Source organism: Exophiala mesophila (assembly GCF_000836275.1).
Source record: "Exophiala mesophila strain CBS 40295 unplaced genomic scaffold supercont1.1, whole genome shotgun sequence".
Taxonomy (NCBI): Eukaryota; Fungi; Ascomycota; class Eurotiomycetes; order Chaetothyriales; family Herpotrichiellaceae; genus Exophiala; species Exophiala mesophila.
Window position 1 is genome coordinate 2,003,635 of NW_015622504.1, and position 26,240 is coordinate 2,029,874.

The window sequence follows — 26,240 nt, forward strand, 5'->3', positions numbered from 1 at the left end:
TCAGATCCAGGTAAGCATGATTTTCTCTCCCTGAAAAATACTCTTCTGGGTAATACCTGGTTTGCTGACTCTTCACACAGAGTGACTGGAGCTGGAGACTCCCCAGCCTGCTCCAAGCAATTTGCACGCTAATCATCCTCGCAATGATCTGGTTCATGCCCGAGTCTCCTCGTTGGTTGATGATGAAAGATAAACATGAGAAAGCCCTAGGAATATTAGCCAAGTATCATGCAGAGGGAAATTATGAGGACGAGTTCATTCAACTTGAATATGCTGAAATCCGAGCCGCCATTGAGCTGGACAAGGAAACCGGTCAAAATTCTTGGGTTGACTTCCTTCGAACTCCAGGCAATCGAAGACGAATTGGTATTATTACGGCCATTGGCTTTTTCTCACAGTGGAGTGGCAATGGCCTCATCTCGTACTACCTCAAACGAGTCATGGACGAAGTCGGAATTACAAATCCCAACACACAGCTCGGAATCAACGGTGGCTTGAAAACTCAAGGCCTGGTCTTCAACTTCTTCTTCTCATTCTTCATTGACAAGATTGGAAGACGGCCGATCTATCTCATCTCTACCATTGGAACCTTGGTCTGTTTCAACATCTGGACAATTATCTCTGCTAGATACGCTTATACACCCAACAAAAGTCTAGGCATTGGATTTGTCTTCATGATCTTCGCCTACGGATGGTTCTACGACTTCAAGTCTGGTCTTATGGCTAACTATACAGTAAGTGTATCTCGTCACCCGACATACATATATGGACGGGCTATGGAGAGGAAGATCGTGTGTGACTAACCTATTTCGACAGACTGAAATCCTCCCCTATGGTCTCCGAGCCAAAGGTTTCACATGGTTGAACTTTTGCGTTTGTGCCGCTCTCTTCTTTAACCGTGAGTTCTTCCCCTTTCTTTTCCCCAGCTCACAGCTCTCTCTTCCTTAGGCCACCTCAACTAACCAGAGATCTAGAGTACATCAATGCTATCGCCCTGGACGCTCTTGCCTGGAAGTACTACCTGTTCTACTGTGTGTTCCTTGGTTTTGAAGTCATCATCGTCTACTTCTTCATCGTGGAGACTAGATACACGCCCATGGAAGAAATTGCCAAGTTCTTTGACGGTGACACGGTCGATGTTGCCGATATTGCCAACGCTGAGGTCAAGGCAAAGGGCTTAGCATCAACAATCGAGGTGACGGAACTGGAGACAACAAAGGGCGGCGGAGCGAAACAAGTTGAGGTAGCATGATCAACCAAAAAGCACCAAAGTGTCAAATGGTTGAGGGAAGGGAGAAGTAGTACTGCAGCAACCTTGGTGCCAGAGATGAGATGGACCTTACTATTCCAGTCGTGCTGAGTAGGTACCAATTCAAGCATCAGGCAATAGTATAACCATGTACGTACCTCCTTCGTTGAAGACTAGACTTAATTGCTAAAAGATGAATCGTACGCAGGTTGATATGGTCTCACTTGGGACAACTTACGTACAAGAAGCCAGAGAGACACTTTGGAGCATTCACCATCTCATTGGTGTGATTAGATCTTTGTCTAGTCACGGGCTGATTGTGTACCTTTCTATTACGAAGTTCCAGAATCCAACACCTCTCGCCAAATATCATGGACTTTTTTGTCATCGATTCCGATGCAGACATCCTCAAACCATCCCTGGAACTCCCCCTCCTCTAGACAATCCTTGAGGAGCTCCGCCATTTGCCTTGGAGGACATTTCCATACCCCACAGCCAATTGCGGCCAACAACAACACACTCTTATCGTGTCTCGCGGCCATCCGTAGGATCATTCTGTACCTTTCTTTGAGCGTATGTACATCCTTTTCGAGCTTCAATTGCATGTCCTGGTTGCCTCTGGACTTGTGTGCTGGTACCAGAGGAGGACAAGCTAAAGCTGCAACACTGATAACGCTCACAATTGACCAGGCCTTCCGTTCGAGGACGCGGCAGTCTTTGGCCAACTCGTCCCGAAATATGACCACGTTGGGGTGGAATATCCCCGCACATCCTCCTGGATTTCCGTCTCTTTGAACTGTCGTGCGCCAGGGATAGACGCTATTCCATTTATCAAGGGTTGGCCAAAGTGTGGAAGAATAACAGAGGGCATCCTCTTGAGTTGTTCCAAACCGATGCCGCCAACCTCCAGCAAGTTCAGTGTCAGAGGCGCAATTCAGTACAGCCACTTTGCCGGTGTAGTCGGGTCGGGACTTGAGCAGGTCTCGAGCCAGACAGAAGGTGTCACCATAGCGAACCTTGACCTTGGGTGTCGGGTATCCCTGGCTGACGTTACTGTCAAGTTCTTTAAGCTGTGATGAGAAGAAAGCCGATTCTGGTAGCTCGGGTAAACCCATGATTTTGAGGACGCTGGGAATTCTCGATAGTGTATCATCCGCAAACTCCTTTCGTTTTTCTTTTGAAGGCGGCTGTCCAACAGAAGCGCGACCTTGATAGCGCTCTGATGGTAAGTTGTCGTGAGGTCGGGGTCTGGCGGTGTGAGGCATCGCGAGGAACGTGTCTGAGTGCCTGGATTGGTAGGTACAGTAGTATTGCGGTCTTCCTTGCTGAGCAATATGATGGTCGGTTCTGTAGATGTGGTGATTACTGAAGGGAATTTCGAAGTTGGAGGATGATCAATAGAAGTAGGTACTTTACAAAAGTACAAGGAATCTAATTCTTTTCCTAAAGCATAGGGTGTAAACCTTTTTTGTTCGGTACTCGATGACTCCCTTGTCTCCACGTTCAGACCTTCGGACTTCCGTAGGTCGATGGCAATTAGTGGAGTTTCTCTAGGGAATGGAACGTACCGAAGGTTACTACGGACACTCAGATACACAGTAGAAGAACCTCGGGCAAAACCCTATGTCGAATACATCGTTCTATAGGTAGGTAGGTACTTGATGCTCTCCGAGGTACAGTAAAAGAGGTACCTATGCTTAGAGATGGGAGCTGGCCGTCAAGAAATAATAGTATATACTAGGTATTAAGACCTCACGTAGTAGTATTGCCGGTATCAATGATGTGAGTACTTGGGGATCCCATTGTTTGGAGTGGATGGAGAGGACTCCTATCTTGGGGTGGTGAATAGGCAGGAGATGTGACTAGATCCCTAGGTGCCCTTGGGTGGTGCCTGGAACATGAGTCAAAGTTAGGGGGGGTGGGGCAATACAGAGACACCCATGTGTATGAGCTGTTCAAGCGAGATTAAAAATACGCTAATTATAATTTTGGTGTGACAAATTCCTTTCGCAATCGACCATAGGATATGGAAAACAGGGCTTCCCGTTCGCTCAGCCATACTTAAGCCATATGCCGGTCAGTTAGTACTAAAGTGGGTGACCATTTGGGAATCCTGGCTGTTGATTGTTTTTGTCTTTTGAACTTGGATTGTGCGCTAGCTGTTTTTAGACTAGTATGTTACTGGTATATTACAACAGTTACAAATGTTATATTTTTGCCCCTCCCTTATGACCCAGCATGCTCCTCAGAAACCACTTTAGCCGAATTTCATCGTCTCCAGGACGCATTTAAGAAACCGCAACCGCATTTGGCACAGTTTCGAAGCAGCAGAGATCCTGGTGACACCTAAGTTCGAAGCCGGAACAGCTGTACCACTCACTACTGAGGAGTGGTTTAAGATGAAGGCAGTGTGGGCAGTGGAGTCTGGGCTTCTCCACTAAACTTTGAGCCCCTACACAAGCCTCAAGGGTTGTAAGTGGGTAAAGGTAACTTGGCGTGCTAAACTGATCCAGAGAAGGACGTGGTTCGTTACCCAAAGTCTCTGGGTATGATGGGTGGAAGAGGGGTGTGTGTCGGCCGGCACATGAGAACTGAACCTCTACTGAGGCATGATTTGAACCAAAAGTGGAAATCGAGTTGAGATCCGTTTGAGCTCGATTTGGATCTCTCGGCTTGGACGCGCTTTGGACCTGTTTTATGAGCAGCAGTACAGTACTAAGGTACCTACCTAGGTAGTACTTGGTGCATCGCTGGAGGTACTAGCAGGTACTACTATAAAAGCTGCCACAGCTTATAGATAGAAGTTGACTCGGTTTAGAACCGGTTCCTGCCTGGGTTGAATAGAATGGGCTGAAAGCGACCCAGGCCGGAGCTTTTTTCTTCCTTTTCAGCGCACATTCAGAAGTCAGGCTGTAGGTACCTAGGTACCTAGGTACCTAAGGTACTTACCGAGGAAAGTAAGGAGCAGGCTTCCGTGGGTGTGCTTATGCGAGCGTGACTGGGTTGAGTTTCCTTTGAACTGTGCGTTCCGAGAGAGTCTTCACAGGATGGAGAGACCCTAGGTACTTTAGCTAGGTACCAGGTACAGGCAGGGACATGGACACTGTACATGGTACGTAGGAAGTACCCATACTAATAGGTACTAGGTACTTAGCAGCAGGTGCAAGGTGCCCACGATGCTTTACGTCGTGGGATTGTTCAGGCAGACGATACCCTTGGTAAGTTGGCAGGTACTTACCTAGTACCTACTTACAGTAGTACTCACGCTACTTGCTGATACCAAGCCTGATTTACTATTTGGATACTACAAGTACCTACTCCTTTTTTACTACATCATTCAATAATTAAAGTAAGTAAGTATTAAGTAAGTAAGTACTAAGTAGGTAAGTAGGTAGGTAAAAAAAGTATACAGGCTTCATTTCTCAGCCAGCTTCTATCTTTTTCATACCGTCAGCGATGTCCACAAGTCAGTAACTCTAGTACCTACCTACCTAGTAAGTAAAGTACTTAGGTAGTAGGTACAACTAAGACCTCCTGTAGTGCCGAGTAAAGTATGGGCGCCATAGAGGGGACAACAACTGCATGTCGGCAAATAAGTCCCGAGGTGCCTTTTATTCCTGGATAAGTATGTTTGGTACCTAGTCACAAGTCATTCTGGAAAGTGCGACAGGACTTGTGCTTCCAAAACAATAGAACTACCTAGGTAGAGTACTAGCTACTAGTAGCTTTAGTACTACTAGGTAGTAAGTAAGTCAGGTACCTAAGTACTACCTGACCTTGAAAGTCCTTCAACTGCCGATCGAAGCTAGCAATCGCTACTTCGATCAAGTTTAGAAAAGTGCCTGATCCGAGAATGCGGGGAATACTACCAACGGTCGATCTATGGAGTCGATAGGTACTTTACTAGGTAGGTAGGTAGGTAGGTACATGGGCCATACACCGTGAGACCCTTCCAGGACTTACTTTTGGACCGACACGGGGTGAGCCTCCTCTTTTTTGCTTCGCTAAGTTAGGTGGATCAATGACTTGATTTTCCCTAGTAAGAACATCTAAGAACCATCCCTATAGGCTTAACCACAGGCTTCCCCAAGTTGCCTCGTCGGTCATGCATGTGCGACCTTCTTCTGGTTAAGCATGTGTACTGAGTCACCCAAGCGAATTCTGCCGTTGACTTTCCTCAACTTCTAGCTCCACCTAGCCACCGCACCTCTTCGATTTCTCCACGTCATAGCCAGATATTCCCCCATCATCCTTGTGCAGAGATCTTCTGGGCCTTCGAAATTCATATGCCGAATTCTGAAGCCGTACATTCACAAGGCTCAACGGCACATTGACCACGAGATCGAAAGAGCAGTCCTCGTGACCATGATGGCGATGGCAGAGACCATACTTAATCCTGGCTATACTCTGCTCGGTTCGCAGTATGGAGTCGCCGCCAGCCAGGATATCTTTGCTCTCTCATCATGGTCCGCATTGAAGGCGCCACAGCAAGTTTACTGCTTATTTTCTCCCTGAATGCACTGAAGGGAGTCTTTGCGCAAACTTCTTCTGACAATTCCACCAGTGACGACTGCGCATCGTTTGGTCGATCATTAGACCTACCAAATGTCTCTGTCGATATTGCCGAGTTCGTCCCCAATGGCACAAATTTGACATTCCCTTACAATGTGAGTCCCACCACACAGAGCAGTCCAACCCATAGAGCAAGGACTGACATCATTTCTAGAACGTTACATGTGGCCAAGCATATACTATCATCTATGGCGGCGACATATGTCGGTTGGCCATGACGGTCAACACTAGCGACAGCTCTCGAATTACGCTCGAGGCCTGGCTTCCCCCTGCTGCTCAGTGGAATGGACGGTTCCTCAGCACTGGCAACGGAGGTATATCAGGATGTATCCAGTACGGAGATATAGCATATGCAAACTCGTTCGGTTTTGCAGCGGTCGGAGCAAACAATGGTCATAACGGCACCGGAGGAACAGCATTTGCAGAGAGTTCTGGGGTCGTAGAAGACTTTGCCTGGCGATCCGTCTATACAGGCACTGTGTTGGGAAAGAATATCACCTCCAGTTTCTATGGAGAGGATCCAAGTTACTCATATTATCTTGGATGCTCTACTGGTGGTCGACAAGGCATGAAGATGGCCCAGAGCTACCCCGACACTTTTGGTAAGTCATGTCTATCGAGCAGGAGCATTCTGCCGAACACTCCCATGCTAGGTACCTAGTAGTACCTAAGTACTTTATTCTGTTGCGCTTGCTAGAACGCACTGGACTGACAACTTGCAGATGGCATTGTGGCAGGAGCTCCTGCCTTTGACTTCAACGGACTGCAATCCTGGAGCCAATATCTCACTCAAGTCGCCGGCTACGACACTAACTCCTCAAGCTTTGTCACTGTGGGTCATTGGGCGCTAGTGGCTCAGTCTGTGCTTTCGCAATGTGACGCTCTCGACGGAGCAGAAGATGGTATCCTCGAAGATCCCGACCTGTGTTACCCAACGTTCACGTCTCTACTGTGTTCACCCAACGCCACCAATACCAGCACTTGTCTCAACTCAGGACAACTAGAACGTGTGAATGCCATTCTCTCCCCGTTCTACGGCCTAAACGGGACCTTAGTCTATCCTCGCATGCAGCCAGGAGCCGAACTCGCAGCATATCCAATCCTCTACGCAGGCAACCCATTCCCTTATGCGACCGACTGGATGCGCTATGTCGTGTACAACGACTCGACCTTCGACCCCAAAACCACCAGCCTCGAAGATGTTGCTTATGCGGAGAAGTTGGACCCCTTTGGCATCAGCACTTGGTCGGGCAATCTGAGTGAATTTTCTGCTAGGGGATCCAAACTCTTGACTTATCACGGTCTTGTGGACCCTTTGATCAGTAGCGACAATTCAGCGAGATATTACACTCATCTGGCCACGACCATGGGCCTGCCACCGTCTAGTCTCGATGAGTTTTATCGATATTTCCGGATTTCCGGCATGAGTCATTGTGGAGGTGGCATAGGTGCAGCTGATATTGGACAGAGTTCCAACCCACGGCCGCAGTCAGCTGAAGATAATGTTCTCCTGGCGGTTATGAACTGGGTGGAAAATGGAACCGCACCAGAATTCATCAGAGGCTATAGTCTTCCTCCTCCACCAGCTGGAGTACCTGGACCCCCTGGACCTCCTCCTGGAACTCCTATCTTCACACGAAAACACTGCAAGTACCCAGCTCGCAATGTCTACCTTGGACCTGGTAATGTCACCGACGAAGATGCATGGCAGTGTATAACGGAGGCTACTGCAGCTCTGGGTCGACAAACGTGATGTTCCATGGTACATACCTCCTATGGAGTGTATTTATTGCGCAGTAAACGAAGATTGGACAACAAAACACCAAAATTGTGACCGACGCACGGCCATAGCCTTATACTACTACCTAGTATGAATAAATCAAAACAGTAAACTCAAAGACTACGATACGATGATGAATGTCCATTCTCCTATCAGAGTGTTACGTTTACCTTCTCTTGTCGGATTGAAGGTGAAAGGTTTCAAGTTGTTCGTCCCTCCTCGTTGTCGATGAGGAGGGCGTCGTTATCAACAGACCAGGGGCACACTCTACACGAGGACGCCGGGAGATGCCATACCTTATGTACGTGCTTTATGCTTTGACGCGATCTAGTTTCTTACCTCTTCCTTCACTGGAGAAAGAGCTGTCGAGTCTCACAAAGTCACTCATCAAGACACAATCAAATCACCCAGTATTTCAAAACAGAAGCAAGTTACGTTTTCAGAAGAACGAGCCCTTGAGCGGGCAAGCGTGTCGTATTGTTCTTTTTAGCTAGTCGACTAAATGGATCCAGGTCCTTGCCTAAGGTGGGTAATTCAGCTAAATGGACGCGTAGGTCAGATCTCAATTTGGTGACAATTTTGGCCAGTTTTTTCCCCATTCCTTTTCATGTCCACATGAATTCAGGTTCAGTTCTTCATTTCTTTCATTTCAGATCAGAAGCTTCCACCCGACCCACTCACAAGCGGTTGAGGCTGATGGTTTCACCAGGAGCATGATACGTGGGGATCTTCATGTCTAAGGCAGCACCGCTGTAGCCAAGGTCCTCGGCAGAGAGGACAGCACACTTCTCACCGATGAGGAGGGCGGTCTATGTTTTGTCAGTAATTGAACTAGGTGTTGGTGATGGGGAGGACTGGGGTGTTATCTTACCGAGAAGGTGTTGCAGCCAACATTGTCGGGGCAAACTGAAAGATCAGAGACCTTCAAGTTCTTGACGCCGTGCACATTCAGTCTCTCGTCCAAGACACCATGCTTCACGATGCTGTTGCCTTCACGTGGAGCAATGCTGCATGTACCGAGCGAGTGCCATGTGGTCTCAACGTGGCGTTGTACCCACTTCTCAATATGGGCAACTAGAATCCAATGTCAGTGAACTGTGATGAAGGTGAAGGGCAAGGGCTTCAGAGAATGAACGACTTACTATCTTCCTTGGAGTACTTGAGCTCGGCTCGGAAGGGCTGGCAATTCGAGTTGAGGAAGGCAGTATTGGCTGGTGTGCCAGCATCCACGGGGTTGGTCCAGCTGCCGTGGATGATATTGGAGGTGAGATGGTTGGGACCGCCATAGGCATTGCGAGTAGCCACATCCATGTCGCCAGTACGGGCTGGAGAGTCAAAGGCAAAGTGAGGGTGCATGCCTGTGACCTCACCGGCGAATGCCTGCATACGGCGGGCCGTCTCTCGAGACTTGATGTAGCCCCAGACCATGGGGGCCATGTCACGCTTGTCGTTCATGAAGCCAGCATCAAAGTCGGGTGCTTCGTATGGATCTGGTGACACGATATGGGTGAAACCCCGAGAGAAGGGGTACTCCAAGAAGTGGAACATGGTGAAGAACTTGCCAGGGGGCATATCCAAATGGTCGCCGAACCATCCAGCAATCACGCTGTAATGCATCACTGGCTTGTCTGGCTTGTTCTTGAAGTAACTCTCCCATCCACTAGGACTGAAGTCTGGCGTGGGCCAGCTCTTCATTTCTTCAAGCTCTTGTTCGGTGGGGCGGGCCTTGACACCAGCTTCAATGCCGTTGGTAGCAAGTGGGCCTGTGCCCTTGATGTTCCATTCGTCAAAGACAGCCTTCTGAACCTCAGGCACACCACGGACAAAGTCATCGAATGACTCGGTATCAGGCTTAGCTCGATATGTGGAGAAGGTGAGGTAGTGGTCCTGGAAATTCAAGCCCACACCAGGCAGGTCGACGACGGGCTTGACGCCAGCCTTTCTGAGCTTCTCGGGGTCACCGATACCAGATCGTTGAAGGACAAGTGGTGATGACAGGGTACCACAGCTGACAATGACCAGCTTGCGGGCTTTCCAGAACTTTCGTTCTGGGTTGGCACCACCAACAGGCTTGGTGGGCACCGTTAACACACCAACAGCCTTGCCGTTCTCGATAACAACACGATCGATCTTGGTGTTGCATTGTAGGTGTAGGTTCTGATATTTGGCACGGGTGGCGTGAATATAGGCATGGGCAGCATCAGAGCGTCTGCCAGTGTCTCTATTGATCCACTTGAGCCAGTGCTCCGCCCCATGCCCAGTTGTTAAGTCCTGGAGGTCGTCTGTGATAGGGAAACCTTGACTCTCAGCTGCTCGGAGGAAGTCTTGCATGATTGGATAGGTATAGTTGCCAAAAGAGACCTTAATGGGACCTTCGAAGCCATGGATGTCACGGTTGTTGCAAGCTCGCTGGTAGGTCTCATGCTTCCTCATTAGAGGGATAAGCTCTTTAGTAGTCCACCCCTTTGCCTGGAAGTCATCTGGAAAAATTGGTCAGATCAGGGTTAGGGTTGTGGCTAGGGTTAGGGTTGACGAATTACCATAGTCACTTGCTGAAGCTCGAGTGTACCTGAGGGGAGGTCAGTCAGTTAATGATGCTACATCCATGCAGAATCACCATACATCATGAAGTTGATCGAACTGCCTCCACCCAAAACATGAGCACAAGGCACAACGGCCCTACGTCCATCTAGCCACGAAGAGGGCCTTGAGTAGTAGAACGTAGCAGTCTTTGAGTCCAGTTTCATGTTTCGGGGGTAGATGCCAGGTCGGTAGACCCATGGATTATTCAGGTTACTCTCTCCTGCTTCAATGAGGAGGACCTGCAGATTGTGGTCGAGATTGGCCAGACCTAGTAGCAGACACTGTTAGCTTCTCGAATCATTTCAACGGGAGTGCTTCATTTCCATCCAAAGCAAAGACCTCTGGCTTGAACAGTCGCTCCAGTTCCAACACTTCAACCAAGAAATATGGACGTGGAGCCCATTCGACAAGAACACAACATGCTTTAATATGCATCGTTGGCGCCCTCCCAACCTAAACAAGGAACAAAGGTTGTCTTGACGGGCGATCTTCGTTCTTATCTTGAAGCTTGAATGCTGGGCTAGGGGATGGACTCGAAGTTTGTGCCAGTGGAAGCGTATGTGAAATGCCATCCCATAGACAGCATGTCTCTCCAGAGCATTGTAGAGAAAAGGAGGCACTTACGTCCAGCTGGCACACATCCTGAACTACCACCTCCACACACAATGATATCTACCTCGTCGGGGACAGTCATGATGATGTAGATTGACACAAACCGATATGAATAAAAGTAAGAACCAAAACCAATGTTGCTCGACCTGGAGCTGGCTGGAAAAAGAGAAGAGGTGAAATGAGAAGCTTCATGGTCACTGTTATACTTCTACGAGGAGCCCCAGATTCTCTCCACCTTCGAAATGAGGAGAGAGGAGAGAGAGGGGTTGAATGCAGGCTGAGCCCTTGGGATCCGCTTCAAAGTGAGGAGTCTTGAAGCCATTGAGATCGATCGTCGCTCGTACAAGTCACCAGACGAGAGTGTAAGAGACGGTATGGTTGCAAATGCGGGGGAACAGATACATGTAGCACGGCAGAGTTCGCTGATGAATGCAGAATTTGTCGATAGACAGCGAGGTGCATCAGGCATGAGTATGTGATACGTCAGACCAAGAGGTCTGGATCATCCTTGGTATAGACCACGAATGGCCAGTGAGGTAACCCATGAACCTTTTGAAGCAAAGCGTAGCCAAGGTTGTCAATAGGCAAGTGTTTCTTGAGTGGAGACATATAGCGGAGATGAGCTGCAGTCAGCCAATTCGAAACCCTGTCCTTCCAGATTTGGTGAAGATTCTCATCCACCTCAATAGCCTTTTCTGCTCGACACGCGAACAAAACTCAGTCAAGCCGTTCTTTTGCATGTTGCGAGTGGCATACCACGACGTCTGGAGATAGTTTCCCTGCTAGCGTCGGTATGTCACCAGCCTTTGTTTGGGCCCATGTCAGCCAAGCAACGGTTGCGAACCATGGCGGCCACTAACGGAATGCGGATTCCGTACACAGCCCCACGTAAGCAACTTCCACAACCGAGACAGCCGTTGATCAAGAAACGCGGGGAAGTCGACTTTGACCAGAGCGGTTATTCGACAGCGAGTAGAGTGGTACGAATCCAGTACCGGTTGAGTCAAGGGTGTCGTATCGAACATTCGCCGCACACCAAGACCTTCCCCGACAACATCGATGCCATTTCTCCACCTGTGGGGGTTACAGGCTAATTGATTCTGAAATTGAGCACATCCCGATCAACAATCATGCGTATTCCTGACATGGGGAGTTGATACTCGCTCCACACGTACTCGTTGTGTGTGGGGGTCCCCTGTCTGCGGGGGAGCTCCTCAGGATCATGAGAGTCACATTGATTGGTATTGATCCAATGCCAATGGCCACGGTATGAGGAGGTACCTCATGCGTCGTCCGGACCAACGCAGTTTTGCCCTGAATACTTGAGCAACCCCTCTTTCTGCTGACGTACTTCTGTAAGACCTTTTGTGGGATTCACCGCCCAATCGAGGACTACCAGGTCTCAGTATTCTGGTGGCTGTCGTGGCTGTCAGCCGGTTTCCCGGCGGAGCCGCGAAAACCCCAAGCAAAAAAACTGCTTCAAGTCTTTCTCGCCCAGCAGAATTGGCGGGATAGCATATGATCAAAGGCTTTGATGCCAGTGCACAAAAAGGGGAAGCTCCAAGTCGTCACTATGGACTGGAGATCCTGTGTGCGCATTGGCTGAGACAAGCACGGTGGACATTGCCGAGTGCTCGGTTGGCTGACGGTCTGAGAAGCCACCAGTGGGTAATCACCGTGCCATGTCATGCCATGCTCGCCCACGGTAGCCAGAAGAAAATAATACTGCTGCAATGTAAGGCATGCTAGCTTCCATTTCGGGTTCAAGTCAGCGAGGTGCCTGGCCCAGGTTGCGTCGGCTTTCCAAAATCAACTGCCGCAGGTTATCCGTAGCAACCTGAATTTCGAGGATCTTGCCAATCCCACTTTTCCAAGTCTCCTCAAGGGCCAGAAGCTCACCCCTAGACTGCTCCTGGGCCTGCTTTCGAGCCTTGTTCACCGTCACAACCTCGTTCTTGACGCGATCCAGTTCTTGCTCTAGATCCTGTAGGATGTATTCCATCTGAGAGTTTGAAACAAGCCAGGCATTTTTACCGTACTCGTCTAAGAGGTCCAGGTTGGCCTGTCTGCCTAAAAGGTACATGCTGGAGATGTATGCACTCCGCAGATGTTGGCGCCATGCATCCTCATCGGTATCAGCTGCGGGGTCTTCTTGTGCTTCGTAGCGAGAAACATCAATACCGCCTTGCATCGGTTGTTTCGCACCTGCCCTTTCTATCTCGGTGGAGAACGCCTCGGAGAATTGGACTTCGGGGAGGGGTGCGAGCGAGGGGTGGGCTTTGGAGAGATGGTCATCGGGTAATTCTCTGTTGATGAGATTCAGGGCGGTAGAGCGTTCATGGGGAGAGAGGTCGCCGTCAATGTCTAGATTTGGTCAGCACTTCCCGATGTCAATGTTTGAGCTCCACTTACATGGCAGAGAGCCCTGAGACTCTAGAATCAGAGGCATGTCTCGACTGGGCCTAGATTGGCACAGGGTGGTCGTCGAAGTCGGTTGTCGACGGTAATAAAATTGAGTCCCGTTCACGTCGAGATTTATTTGATATTTGCCAAGATATATGGCATCATCACGTGATAGATATAATGTGGCTGAAATGTGGCTGGGATATGTGGCGTCTCTGGTTCTATCAGGGCAGGTGCGACTCTGTGGCTGCAGCCTGCGGCTTCTTGCGGTTCGTCTATCAAAAGCGATGACGCCACAGGCAAAGATCCTAAAATCAAGTTCATATGACAATCTGAAACGAAGGGACTCCTGTTTGTCGGGCAGAAACAAGATCGCACATCAGTTACAGCCTGGATCAAAACATCCGGAAGAGCATCTGTCTCCTCAGATGATTGACGTTGGCGAAGAATATGGTCTCGACGAACATTCTCCCTTGCTCCAAAAGAATCACTCTGGGCCACCCACAGCCCAAAGGACCACCAGGCGCTATCTAATCAGAAGACCGGGCAGAGTTCAACAATGCCTCGAAAGCCGGCAGCAAACGTTCTCATCACGTTGAGTCTGGTCCTGCTTTTCGGAATCGTACTGGTCTTGTTGCTGCCTGTTGCCCAAGTACCCATCAGTGCCATACTGCCCCCCACTGTCCGAAATGGCGAGCAGACACTCCGAGGCGATTATCTTCTGGGTGTGGGAAAGGCTGATATTACAGGGTGTGTTATGCCAATGCCACTGATGATGTCTCTCCGCTGACTGTGGCAGCCCGGTGGTGGAAATCAACATGATGGGATATGCTGATACAGCCCAATCAGGCACCGGCCTTCGACAACGTATTTACACGAGAGCTTTCATCATCGGGAGTGTGTCAGATCCCTCAAGGAGAGTCGTTTACCTTGTTCTTGACACTCAGTCTGGTGATACGGCAATTCGTGATGGCATTTTGCAGAACCTCCGAGCTCTTGGTCCAGATTACGATGCCTACACCAAAGACACTATAGCTGTGACGGGCACGCATAGTCATAGCGGCCCAGGCGCTTGGTTAAACTATTTGCTCCCCCAAATCACGAGCTTGGGGTTCAGCAAAGACAGTTACGAAGCAATTGTCAATGGCTCGGTCCTCGCCATTCAGCGTGCTCATCAAAGCCTTACGCCAGGCCGTCTATCATATGGTCAGAAAGAAGTGAACGATGCCAATGTCAATCGAAGTCCATCTGCATACCTTCGCAACCCCGAAGCAGAGAGAAGCCGATACTCCAGCGATGTTGACAAGATTTTGACCCTATTAAAGTTCGAAAGCGCGGCAGATGGCCAGCCCCTTGGAGTCTTGACCTGGTTTGCCGTACATGGCACTTCTCTTTATCAAAATAACACACTTATCACCGGAGACAACAAAGGTGTAGCTGCATATCTGACCGAAGAGTCCATGAGAAACATCAACACCGATTTCGTGGCAGGCTTCTCGCAGTCCAATGTTGGTGATACTTCGCCAAACGTGCTGGGCGCGTATTGCGAAGATACCGGTTTCCCATGCACTTTTAATGACAGTACGTGTGGTGGACGAACTCAGACTTGTCACGGTCGAGGACCCTTGTTTCGAGAGATCGACCAAGGGACTAAATCATGCTTTGAAATCGGTAATCGTCAAGCAGCAACAGCCCGAGATCTGCTCCATAGCAAAGACTTGGAATACCTACCGGCCTCGACCATATCCTCCTTTCACACATATGCTAACCTCTCTTCCTTTGTCTTTACCTCTCCCATCAATGGGTCTCGGATGCTCCGGACCTGCTCAGCTGCCCTGGGGTACGGCTTCGCTGGTGGAACGACGGATGGGCCTGGAGCATTTGATTTCTCCCAGGGTACCAATGACACAGATGACTCACCTTCTCTCAAAAATCCATTGTGGAAGCTCGCACGGAGCTTCGTTCATCCACCGACAGACGAGCAGATTGCTTGTCAAACGCCCAAACCGATCCTTCTCGACGTGGGTGCTGCCAAAAGCCCTTATGCTTGGTCCCCAAATATCGTCGATATTCAACTCTTGAGAATAGGTCCCTTGATCATCATCGTGGCGCCAGGCGAGGCCACTACCATGTCAGGTCGGCGATGGAGAGAAGCCATAGCTCAAGCAGCGCCAGCTGTGTTGGGCATTGAGCACCCGAAAGTGGTTCTTGGAGGACCGGCCAATACTTATGGACATTACATTGCCACCGAAGAGGAATATGGAGTGCAGCGATATGAAGGGGCTAGCACCCTATATGGACCACACACCTTGGCGGCATATATGAATTTGACGTTGACGTACCTCCCATACTTGGGATCTGAAGATGAGACGTCAGGTCTGGATCGACTCCCTCCCGGCCCAAATCCTCCCATCAATGTCAATACTTCCCTATCGTTTATCCAACCGGTTGTTGTGGACAATGCTGGACTTTTCCGTCGGTTCGGGCAAACACTGGAGTCACCAGACCCTGCCCGGGTCCACCTGCCTGGAGAAGGGGCCCACGCTCTATTCGTTGGAGCTAACCCTCGCAGCAATTTTCGTCTCGAGGGTACGTTTGCTGCTGTTGAGAAATTCGACACAAACGATGGCCGGTGGGTAGAGGTGCGATCTGACCGAGATTGGCATCTGCTCTATCGATGGGAACGGAAAAGTACAACATTGGGAACAAGTGAGGTTGCCATCGAGTGGGAGATTGAACCTCACACCGAGGCTGGGATGTACCGGCTGAAGTACTACGGCGATGCAAAGTCTTTGACAGGATCAATCACTGCATTTGAAGGTATCAGCGGTGTTTTCAACGTTGGCGGCGACAGCGCTCGACAGGACGGTTCGTGGTCTTGGAGAGATGAGCTCATCCGCGGTCGAGCTTGACAGGATGGAGTGAAGGTTGGTTTTGTCAGTACTGGTCTGGGCTATGCGCTGTAGCATCTATGCATGTTTATTGGCTTCAACATCGCTCAAGATACCCCTTTGTTAACATGGTCTATTTCAATCGACTCAACCATCCAATCTATTTATGCGCGCTGCTTTTAGACAGAAGGCCCGCAGCCACTCCCCCTCGTAGAAAGGAAACATCAACCCCAGCCATCCATCAGTCATTCCTCATATCTTCACCTCATCACGCGCAGTAACAAAAAGTGCTTTCCCTTTTGCCAGAACGTTCCCATCCTCGTCCTCGATCACCGACTGAATCCATGTCTTCCGCCCACTCATCTCCAACAACCAACCACGACAGAAGATAATCCCCGGCGTTTGAATCGGAGCCTTGTAGTCAATAGTCAAGCTCGCTGTAAGAGGTGCCCGCGAAGAACTGGCGGTCGCAGCCACCCACCCACACATATGGTCCAATACCAAAGCATTGAACCCGCCATGAGCGCGACCAGTTTTACCATCGAGGCCGTCGCCGATATACATCAAATAGCAAAATTCGCGTCCCGTCACCGCTTCGGGTTGGGATGTCGGTCGTATGAAATTGATCTGTGCTCGGATTCCGTCTGGTTTGTACAGTGTTCGCAGAAACATGCTGTTGGAAATGTCTGGTATGCCTGTTTCGGTGGCGGCGCTGGGGATGTCGAATATTTCGGTTTTTGGATCTTCTAGAATTTGTCGACACCATGGTGTGGTGAGTTCGGTGGGGATGTTGGATTTCATTTTTGGTTGTAACGTATAGTATTGTGTATTCCGATGTCCTCGTATGTCTCCAATGCACCCACCCGGCCAGATATTGTTCTGAGTTGGCAGAGGGAACGATAAAGTCTTATCAAGGTCGAGATTTGGCCTAATCTCCTGATCTTTGTCGAAGTGTATATTCCCACACGCAGGATTCAGATGTTTCGGCGTTCCACGAGTTTGATCCCTCAGAGGGGTTGCCGAGGCTTTCAACCAATAAAGGAATTGCCGCAATAGCCGACTCATATGTCGAGTGCAAGTTGCCGAAGATGAAGGATTCATTTAAGCACATAGTAGGTCTAAGTTGTCTGTCCGTGGCAACCGCAGAAGAGTCTTTTGAGCCCAGCAAGGGCAGACATCTATAATTCGGGCCCTGAGGACATCCAAACTGTATCTAAAACATCCGACTTGGGGTCTAGGTTCTATGACGATCAAATACCATCCCTCACAGTTTGGCCCTAGCCTCACCCTTACGCTGCTCATGGCCGTAGGTACCCAATGCAAGTTTTTCAATTCGAGCCTGGGCTTGCTCAGCTCCTTCACCCATAATGATTTCAGGGGTCTTGAAATCGGGATTGAACACCTCCATGTTCAATGGATTCTCGAGATGTGCCTTCTGCCACAAGGCATTGTACACATCTCCATCCTCCCGACCCAACGCGCTGTCAAGCGCATAATCAGGAATTGCCCATGCATCCATAAGCCGGACAGCATGAGGACGAATTTCTCCTAGGAGCCTTTGGATCGCAGTGGTGATGGACTGTAGCTGTTGTAAGTCGAGGGCTTGAGAGAAGAGGAATTCGCGACTCTTGGCATCGATCAGGTGAAGGGCAAATAATCTGAACAAATTCTTCAAGACCTCAACCGTCGACGGGTCGACCGAGGGGGTAGGAACACCAACAACGACAGCATTGTAAAAGTTCTCCACCAGCAGAGACTCGGAGTGGGCAATTGCAAGGTTGTGAAGTTCCACCATCATACTGGTCCAGCTTTGTTGCTTTTCCACTCGGTTTTCGTAAGCCTTCAACGCGAGCCATGACACCCGGTTCTTGAATGCTTTGACAATATCTTCATCGTTTCCATAAATGTCGAAACGTTTGGCTGACTTGTCCTGCAAGAAGGCCTTGAATTGGTGATCGATGGGTTCAACCAAAGATCCTTTCTGCGTCTCAGTCATGCGTTTAATGAGATAGGCGGCGGTTTGTTGTGATATCATCCAGCTGTCTCCCTCGACAGTGGGTTTGTCAAGATGATCTGTAACCAGAGGAATCAAGCCACTGCCACCACCGAATCCATGGCCTCCCATGGCTCTTCGGCATGTTTCACTTCCATCTGCCACGAGTAATGTGCAAGCTGCCTTGAGACCAGACGATGCAGCATGAAGCTCTGCGAGTCTCGAAGTGTCACCTTTACCCTCAATATCTGCGCGGGTGGCCCAGTAGAGGTTGTACATGGCCTCGCCAGTGTAGTGTAAGGCGTAGGTCGCAGCAACTAGAGGCAGGATTCGAATCTGAACCGTAGGATAACTCAACACAGATAACTCTGGACCGTTCACGTCTCGATCGGAGAACTGGCGGCGAATGGAGAGGTAGCGCACTGCGACAGTACATGCACGTGCGAGGGTTAGGCGTGCAGACATGATGATGTTTGCTCTGACGAAAGTCATACTTCCGTATACCAAAGCCTGGTTTTTGGGCTTGATATAGTTTCCATTCTCATCAACGCCAGTATAACGTGCCAACAGAGCGGACCGTGGTACCCGGAAGTTCTTGAAAAGCATATATCCATTGTCCATTGCAGCGTAGCCCAGCTTTGTGCCGATATCGCCAATGACGAGTCCTTCCAGAGGCTTGTTTGTCTTCATATCTCGTATTTGAGCCACGAACTGATGGGGGCCAAAGGATACCAACTTTCCATTTTTGGGCAGCATGAGCTGGGCGATGATGATGGCATGGTTGGCAGTGCGACCAAGCGATCCATTCCACCATTTTGCAGCGGTCAGGGTCGGGCTGTGGATGGTAAAGTCTCGAGTGTCAGAGTTCCATCTTGCCTCGGTCTCGATGCCTCTAACATTACTCCCATGACCAAGCTCTGTCTGGCTATAGGCACCAATAACTTCCCAGCTGTCGACCTTCGGGCGCCAGTATCTCATCTGCTCTTCGTTACACTGCTCTGTGATAGACGTAGAGAACATGACGGTGTGGAGCGCATAGGGACCGACTTCACCAACAAGGTATTCGGCCATCTTGAAATCTTCCAGATCCCAGCCATGTTTCAAGGTTAGTCGTCGAAGTTCTTTAGATCGTGCGAGTCCAAGTTGATATCTCTCTGGTCGTGCTATATTGAGCTGATTTCTCTTGGAAAAGACCGGTAGATGCTCAATGACACTTAGAACCCTACGTTGTCTTTCCAAGAAGTCATTACGGTGCAGCAGATGGCGAGCGAGTTGGGATGCATCAATATTGGAATTGGCGCGTTCTTGGTTCAGGATATCTGGACCCTGAGGATCCGCTGGCCTCAACTCAGCTGAAAAGTCCGCCATTGTACCTGCACAATTCAGGGAAGAAAGTCGCCAGCTCCCATATCGGACAAGAGACAAGGGGACTTCAGAGTTTATATGTCTTGAATTCACAGGTCGACTTAACCGGGGCACTCAAAGGGAGTCCGACTTCGGTACCGAGATGAGATGAATAGATGCCGAGGTCGAGTAGACTGGAGACGACCCCGATCCTTCCTATTCCGGACTAGTGGTCTAACTGTGGAGTATTTAAGCAGAAAAGGCAAGACGGCGGATCATTTGTTTGTATCACTCTGTGGCATTCCCACGTGATGCCTTCCTTTTCGGGACCAAGCCGAGACCAGTGGATCATAAAGACAAGAGTGGCAGATGAACATTCAACGTCTCAGACGACGTGTCATGACTGTTGATTCTCTGCTGAAATGAAACTTGAGGCTTGAATTCACCATCTTGGCTGATGGATACATAGCATTCATTTGGCCTTACGCGTGAATTCAACAATCGAATAGTTAGGTGGGTGGTAGGAAGACAGATCACATCAATGCACAAAGTCATGGCCGTGTCCACACCGTCCTACTCTACTACTTCCTCACCCACCAACTACACACAACAGCAGTCAGCTCAATGATCGTCTTGCTATGCAATCGCAGCTGGAGACATGGACACAGACAATTCTGGTAACTACGATGCTTTCAGAGATTGTGTCTTCACGACAGTTGTCGACAAGTCCTCTGTCCCTCGCAGAAAACCAACCAGGAGGGATAACGGAGGCAAGAAAAAGAATGTGTTCCCTGCTGCTATCAGGCTTTCTGGTCATATCTCAACACTCGAAAATAATCAGACCAACCCAGAAGAACTGGGCGACTTCTCTAGCTATCTTGCCACCGAGATCTTCTCCGACTTGCCTGTCGATCTGAAGGCTTTGTCATACGACTCACTCCAAGAAGACAGCATTCTGTCTGATAAGTGGTCTTTGCCATTGACCCTGTCTACCATCGAAGAGATTTGTATCCACATCTCAGGCACTGTCACTGACAGTCTTGTGGCATATGGGCTCATAGAGCCACCCAAGTCCGACCTACAAACCTTCATGTCCGCTCTTCTCTCAGCATATATACCCAGTGTCACAGTTCCGCCCCCGAAATGGATCGATACGAAGAAGAACGCCTGTGAAATCTGTGACCGCGACTGGGTACCTTTGACCTATCACCATTTAATTCCCAGGCAAGTTCATGCAAAGGTGCTCAAGAGAGGCTGGCATGACGAAAAGCAATTGAACAGTGTCGCCTGGCTTTGTCGTGCCTGTCACACCTTTGTCCATCGAATGGCTTCCAACGAAGACCTTGCTAAGGGCTTTTACTCCCTAGATCTCATTTGCGAGAGGGATGACGTCCAAAAATGGGCACAATGGATTGGCAAGGTGAGGTGGAAAAAGACCTGATCGGCCCTACAATATGATTCTGCACTCTTTTCATGATTTTGAATCAAGATCTTCCTTCACAGTGATCAAAGCTAGTTCCAACTCAGTGAGGCTTCTCGTCAGCTCAGATCTTTCCCATGCCTCCGTTGTCACTCTAATCCCTCTCGCTGAAGCTGGGCAGCTCGTCCGCGCTCCATGTGATCGCAGCATCATCGCAGCATCCTTGCATAACCTTCACTACAGTCTATTCACTGATCATTCCTAGCTCGCCTCATTCTTCACCGATTCAATGGTTTTGGGTGAATTTCAGGCATTGTCGACTTTTGCTACTCCTAAATCAATGAAGCTGAGACAGACGTCTTCACTGAGGTCCTGGTGACTCCGTTTCTTCAAGACATAAATATTCTGTTCCTCTCCTGATGTTTCCACTCTTTCCCTCTTCATTCGCACGGAGACTCATTTGACAATGGCCGCCGTTTCCACCACAGAGAAGTTCCTCTGTGATGGAGCAATGGCATGTCTGGACACCCTGATGAAGGTCAACAACATCATCTCTGTCACCGTTGGTCGCAAGGCGTATGAAGATGGCATTGTTGCTTTATTGTCCAGTGCTCGAGATGACTCTGTGATCTCTGCTGTGCACCGTGCTGACTACGATGTCGCCCTCCTGAAACTCATCGATGACGCCCTCCCGGGACTCGTCGGACCCAGGGTCCTCCCACCGTTCAATGAGAACTTTCGCATGACTGTTGTCTGCAACATGCAGCTTCTTTCGGTATCTCTGCGAGATGCAGATATGGCACTTTTCACAGAGATTTGGCACCGACAACTTGACCAACTCGATACCGCCACCGCTGGAGGCCAGCAACCATCCCTCTTGACGAGTGCCTTGACTGACGATACGCTCAACGAAGTCACTCAACGGGCGCTTGCTGAGGCTGAAATGAGATTGGTGGATCGTGATGATCCGGCTGCACAGGCAGGCACTATCGACTTTCTTCAACAAGGCGCCCTCATTGTGCAGGAGAGAATCAAGGAAGAAGAATACAAGTTGTTCTTTGACTCAGTGGTCGGCACCCCCTCGGAGCCTGATGAGTCAATGAAACAAGACTCACCTCACGATCGGCCACTGCCACATGACACACATACACAAGAACAAGGCCCAGACATTCACACCACGCGACCACCTCCGTCACCGAGCATTCCTTCAGTGTCAGAGCCTGCCCAACCAACTGTAACCACTACGGAAAGCGACCCGAAGCCGTCAAAGCCGCCAAAGAAGCCAAAGGCACCAACGCAGCCAAAGAAGTCAAAACCGCTTCCCCCCCTTGCGGGTCCTGCGCAATTGATTCCTGGAGACACACTATACTATTGCGATGGTTGTCCTGGAAAACCCGGTATTCTAGTCTTTACTTCGTTCGTTCGGCATTTCAAACTGGTCCACGGGCTCGAATCCCCAGAAGACCTAGCCCGAGCAAAGCACCTGTACCCAAAGAAGTTCCCAAAGAAGAAACCAGTTGAGAAAAAGAAGAAGTCAACCAGTGAGCCAAGCGGCGAACAGGAAGATATGCCAAATAACAGACCAAATGACATGGCAAACACCGAGGAAAGCAATGAATCCAATCGATGAGCAAAGCCTCGAGCCAATTGATTCGGCAACAGCAACGGAAGGAGGGCAGGCAGAGGGGCGACCGGCCAAGAGGGCACGAAAATGAACCCAACGGACTCTGAGTGATTGATCATCGGGCGTTGTTGTGATTTGTCATTAGGGTCGGCCTCGGGGACACAGGTTGGACGACGTGTTGTCACGGAAAATGTGAAAGACATGACACCTCACCCTTGATGCATGCTTAGCATATGCCTGAAGTTTAGCGGTTTGACGCGTTGGACAGCAGGTTTAATGCATTCAAGGGCGATTGTTATGACATCGGCCAGCAGGTTTGATCGGTGGAAGGACGTCCGCTTGACATCAGACAATGGTTTGATAAGTACAAGAATCGTCCAGTTTGATACCAGGGAGTAGTTCGATCAGTGGAAGGACGTCAGCTTGATATCGAACAATAGATCGATCAGTGCAAAACCGTCCAATTTGATATCGAACACTAGGTTCGTTATGTGCAGGGTCGGCGACTTTGTCTACTGGCCACCGATTGGACTTAAGACTCCATCGTAACAGAAATGCTGATATTGCACTGTTGCAAGACCTTCACATCTCGTTCATGTTTCCATGTCTTATTCTTTGTGCATTGCACTCATTCCCAGTAGAGAACTTTGCACGATATTTCCAGTGCCATATTTCACCAAGTGACGCCATCCTGACCTTGGAACACAGTTAGGGTCAAACTCATTAGGGGAAGAACAGGATCGCCAAGGGGGCTGAATGGGAGCTGAGAAGATGTCTATCAATTAATTCTAATTACGGTAAAAAGCAGCCCAGGTACACGAGGCAGGTCTCATCCCCGATCCAATAACAATGTAAATCTGGGGTTGACCGCCACTTCAGCTCCCCAACTTACAAGGACGGACCTGATGGTTGTGGAATTTCTTTTTCGTTTTCCAGCTATGACGATATATGGGCCAAGGACACGAGCAGGTACATAGGTAAACACGGAAGTACTCGTGTTCTCATCCCAGGCACCACTAGAACTACCGTGTCAGGTCAGGTTTTAGTGGTGTTGCAGGTTGCCAAGGGGCTTTCTCTGTCTTGGTCGATCCTGGTGATCAGAATGGTCATGATTGTCATACCAAGCCGTGCCAAGGTGGAATAAACAAGTTGTAGACTGGTCTGTCGCGTTTTTTGTCCAAGGCAGACTGGGGATTTATTTGAAAATCCCTGACCGAAGATGAACACGAAGCTGAAACTACGAGGTGAATATTCAGGTATCCTAGTTGGGAATATGGGTTCTGCCTGTGAGATGACGATGCGTGTGAGATAGAAAGAATCTGGGATGCATATATGGCGAGCCTTTCCCCTCGGGGAGAGAAAAAGAAATTCTTTTGAACAAGAGCCATCACTTTGAATACCTTATTTCCAGGAAAAAAGAGAGTTCAGTCGATCGATAAATACTATCCACTTCCATCATGGCTCAAGACCCCATTCAGCAAGTCACTCAGTTCAACCGCCAGGCGATTTGCAAGTTGCCATACAACATCAAGCCCGGCGACACGCACGCGGGGGTATGTGAGGTGAAGAGATATCTCAAACACTACGACTATGCCGAGTCCCAGACATTCTCCATCAACGATGACTTTGACGAGGAAACCCGTGTGGCTCTATTGAAATTCCAATCTTGGTTCAACCTGAAACCGACTGGAACTCTGGATGGACCTACCAAGGCAGCCTTGACACAGCCACGTTGTGCCCACAGCCGCGCCAACCCACTGGCGGCAAACGTCATCAGCAAATGGGACAAGAAAGACTTGACTTACGCATGGGGCCCTCTGTCCAACGACATCTCCGAGGACGAGTGCAAGGCGGCAGTGGTGCGGGCGTTTGCTACCTGGCAGGAAGCGGGAGTCGGCCTGACTTTTGCTGAGGTGGCACTTGATGGAAATCCTGATTTGTACGTCGACTGGCGTGATGCTCGCGATCCGGATCTTCTTCGCATCGACAGTCAAGGTATGGTTGGAGGTACTCTAGCGCACGCCGACTTCCCAGGGGCCGCGAGCATTATTGTGAAAAATGGAAAACCTCCCCTCCCAATTCATTTTGACGATGAAGAGCATGTCTGGGTGGACGGTGCGTTCCCTAATGGGTTTGATATTGAGACGGTGGCATTGCATGAGATTGGCCATACTCTGGGACTTCTTCATTCTAATGATCATAATGCAATCATGGCTCCCACGGTCGCAGACAATGCCACTAAACGTCGACTTCAGCTGGATGATCTGAATGGGATTCGCAGGCTTTATGGAGAAACTTGATGGTTGGGGACAATCCCATGAGCAGATGTAGCAGTGAAAAGGCGGAAGAAGGTAATTCAATTAATATTGGCTCTACGCACATTGGGCAGATGGAAGGACGATCAATTCATCTGGCGCAGTTGGATTTGGATGTTTACAATGACGTCATTTGAATCTTGGTAATAATCTTTAATCTTTTCATCATCAACGCGGGGACTGTAAGGGTGCGAATTTAAGACTGCGGACAAGCTCATCAAATCGTCGATGGTGCAGTTATAGCCACCACAGTACAGGAAACAACCCAGTCACTCTCCCTGCGTGTCGAAATGAGACCTTTATCAGTAGGGTTGAGAACGGTGCGTCAGGCGTGTCGCCTGAGCCTTCAGCTTCGCGGCGTGTCGACTTTGAGCAACAATCCACACATTGTGAGCTCCATTCTTGACAGTGACCTATCCCAAGTATCTAACAGACGCCTGACAGTACATCTTCCCTGACCCTTTGAGCCGCGACAGTCACATTCTCTCCTTATTACCGACCGCACCACCAAACCCCAGCCTGGCCATTGGCACGTCGAGGCGAAATCCCCCTAACCCAGACTCCTTTACTGAAAACCCTCGCTTCCTACCTATTGTACACTCTGTCATTGCTGAGAATGCACATCTAGACCCCGGGGTGCAATCACAAGCTGCAGTGATGATATCCTCATCTGGCGCATCTCTGTTCCAACCGGTGCGCAGGCAGAAGACTGGATCTTCGGGTGCGTCAGACCAAGGTGGTCACGGCAGCGCAGGACGAGGCGGGTGGGTTCATATTTCGGACTCGAGGAAAATTCCGGACTTTGGACGGATTGCAGACCCCGAAGACATCTTTGGGAGCGTCGAGGTGGAAGGAGATGGTTCATTTACAGATGGCACGGGTAACTACCAGCAGAGTGGGACTTATAGGATTGTCACCAACGATGGGATATTGGGATTAAGTGATTTTCTACGGCAAAAGGTGGTGGAGAGGTTGAAGGTGGAAGAATCGAAAGAGAAGAAATGAAAAGTGGGCAAAAGGGAGGAAGGTGGTAGATTTGAGATGGCAGGCAGGAGTGTTGATGGTGATTGCCTGGAGATGGTCGACGCCCAGTTTGCAAGCAGGAGTTCTCCCAAAATTGGATGGGATATGACTGACACGATGTTGAGTACCCTCTACTACTCAATGAGAGATCTGTCTGAGTGCTTTTTTTTGGCTGTCATGTTACTGGTAATGTCTTAGAGCGAACCAAAAAAATGAGGAAGAGAATCAGACCTCGTTGGTGGGTGGATGGTAGGACGGGCGGATGTTGGATGTGCGTGTCCACGGTTTGAGTTTATCTTTATCTGAGGTGCCTCCAGAGATCCAGCAGCCATGGCTTGCAGTCTGCTATCTACAATTTGCAGGTCATGCGGTGTCGGCAGTCCTTGTATGCTATCTGCTACCTGGGATGTATCAAAGCTACACGTGGCTGG

The 26,240-nt window shown here is 49.6% G+C and overlaps 9 protein-coding genes and 1 non-coding gene across 10 annotated transcripts; 6 read left to right on the forward strand and 4 right to left on the reverse strand.

Annotated features, from left to right (window-relative positions):
* Positions 1 to 3,262: 3,262 nt before the first annotated feature.
* PV10_00639 lies at positions 3,263 to 3,378 on the forward strand. The gene has a single exon (XR_001622109.1). It is a non-coding gene; the product is annotated as a 5S ribosomal RNA (ribosomal RNA).
* A 2,166-nt stretch (positions 3,379 to 5,544) lies between these two features.
* On the forward strand, positions 5,545 to 7,582 carry PV10_00640 (uncharacterized protein). The gene is made up of 4 exons (XM_016364748.1): positions 5,545 to 5,736; positions 5,814 to 5,916; positions 5,976 to 6,423; positions 6,544 to 7,582. Exons 1-4 carry the CDS (start codon positions 5,615 to 5,617, stop codon positions 7,572 to 7,574), a joined length of 1,704 nt encoding a protein of 567 aa, XP_016228397.1. The 5' UTR covers positions 5,545 to 5,614; the 3' UTR covers positions 7,575 to 7,582.
* A 696-nt stretch (positions 7,583 to 8,278) lies between these two features.
* Positions 8,279 to 10,878, reverse strand: PV10_00641 (uncharacterized protein; the record flags this gene model as incomplete). The annotated part of the gene is made up of 6 exons (XM_016364749.1): positions 8,279 to 8,410; positions 8,473 to 8,675; positions 8,744 to 10,081; positions 10,142 to 10,170; positions 10,224 to 10,452; positions 10,809 to 10,878. 6 exons carry the CDS (start codon positions 10,876 to 10,878, stop codon positions 8,279 to 8,281), a joined length of 2,001 nt encoding a protein of 666 aa, XP_016228398.1.
* Positions 10,879 to 12,564: 1,686 nt separating this feature from the next.
* PV10_00642 (uncharacterized protein) lies at positions 12,565 to 13,245 on the reverse strand (the record flags this gene model as incomplete). The annotated part of the gene is made up of 2 exons (XM_016364750.1): positions 12,565 to 13,160; positions 13,209 to 13,245. The coding sequence occupies 2 exons, from the start codon at positions 13,243 to 13,245 to the stop codon at positions 12,565 to 12,567; spliced, it is 633 nt and encodes a 210-aa protein (XP_016228399.1).
* A 233-nt stretch (positions 13,246 to 13,478) lies between these two features.
* PV10_00643 (uncharacterized protein) lies at positions 13,479 to 16,242 on the forward strand. The gene is made up of 2 exons (XM_016364751.1): positions 13,479 to 13,949; positions 13,999 to 16,242. The coding sequence occupies exons 1-2, from the start codon at positions 13,759 to 13,761 to the stop codon at positions 16,109 to 16,111; spliced, it is 2,304 nt and encodes a 767-aa protein (XP_016228400.1). The 5' UTR covers positions 13,479 to 13,758; the 3' UTR covers positions 16,112 to 16,242.
* A 20-nt stretch (positions 16,243 to 16,262) lies between these two features.
* Positions 16,263 to 16,950, reverse strand: PV10_00644 (uncharacterized protein). Its single transcript, XM_016364752.1, has one exon. The coding sequence runs from the start codon at positions 16,889 to 16,891 to the stop codon at positions 16,343 to 16,345; it is 549 nt and encodes a 182-aa protein (XP_016228401.1). The 5' UTR covers positions 16,892 to 16,950; the 3' UTR covers positions 16,263 to 16,342.
* Positions 16,951 to 17,354: 404 nt separating this feature from the next.
* Positions 17,355 to 19,451, reverse strand: PV10_00645 (uncharacterized protein; the record flags this gene model as incomplete). The annotated part of the gene is made up of 1 exon (XM_016364753.1): positions 17,355 to 19,451. One exon carries the CDS (start codon positions 19,449 to 19,451, stop codon positions 17,355 to 17,357), a length of 2,097 nt encoding a protein of 698 aa, XP_016228402.1.
* A 411-nt stretch (positions 19,452 to 19,862) lies between these two features.
* PV10_00646 (uncharacterized protein) lies at positions 19,863 to 20,893 on the forward strand. The gene has a single exon (XM_016364754.1). It carries the CDS (start codon positions 20,086 to 20,088, stop codon positions 20,866 to 20,868), a length of 783 nt encoding a protein of 260 aa, XP_016228403.1. The 5' UTR covers positions 19,863 to 20,085; the 3' UTR covers positions 20,869 to 20,893.
* Positions 20,894 to 21,313: 420 nt separating this feature from the next.
* Positions 21,314 to 22,477, forward strand: PV10_00647 (uncharacterized protein; the record flags this gene model as incomplete). Its single annotated transcript, XM_016364755.1, has 1 exon — positions 21,314 to 22,477. The coding sequence occupies one exon, from the start codon at positions 21,314 to 21,316 to the stop codon at positions 22,475 to 22,477; it is 1,164 nt and encodes a 387-aa protein (XP_016228404.1).
* A 2,504-nt stretch (positions 22,478 to 24,981) lies between these two features.
* PV10_00648 (uncharacterized protein) lies at positions 24,982 to 26,040 on the forward strand. The gene is made up of 2 exons (XM_016364756.1): positions 24,982 to 25,175; positions 25,231 to 26,040. The coding sequence occupies exons 1-2, from the start codon at positions 25,077 to 25,079 to the stop codon at positions 25,789 to 25,791; spliced, it is 660 nt and encodes a 219-aa protein (XP_016228405.1). The 5' UTR covers positions 24,982 to 25,076; the 3' UTR covers positions 25,792 to 26,040.
* The last annotated feature ends 200 nt before the right edge of the window (positions 26,041 to 26,240 follow it).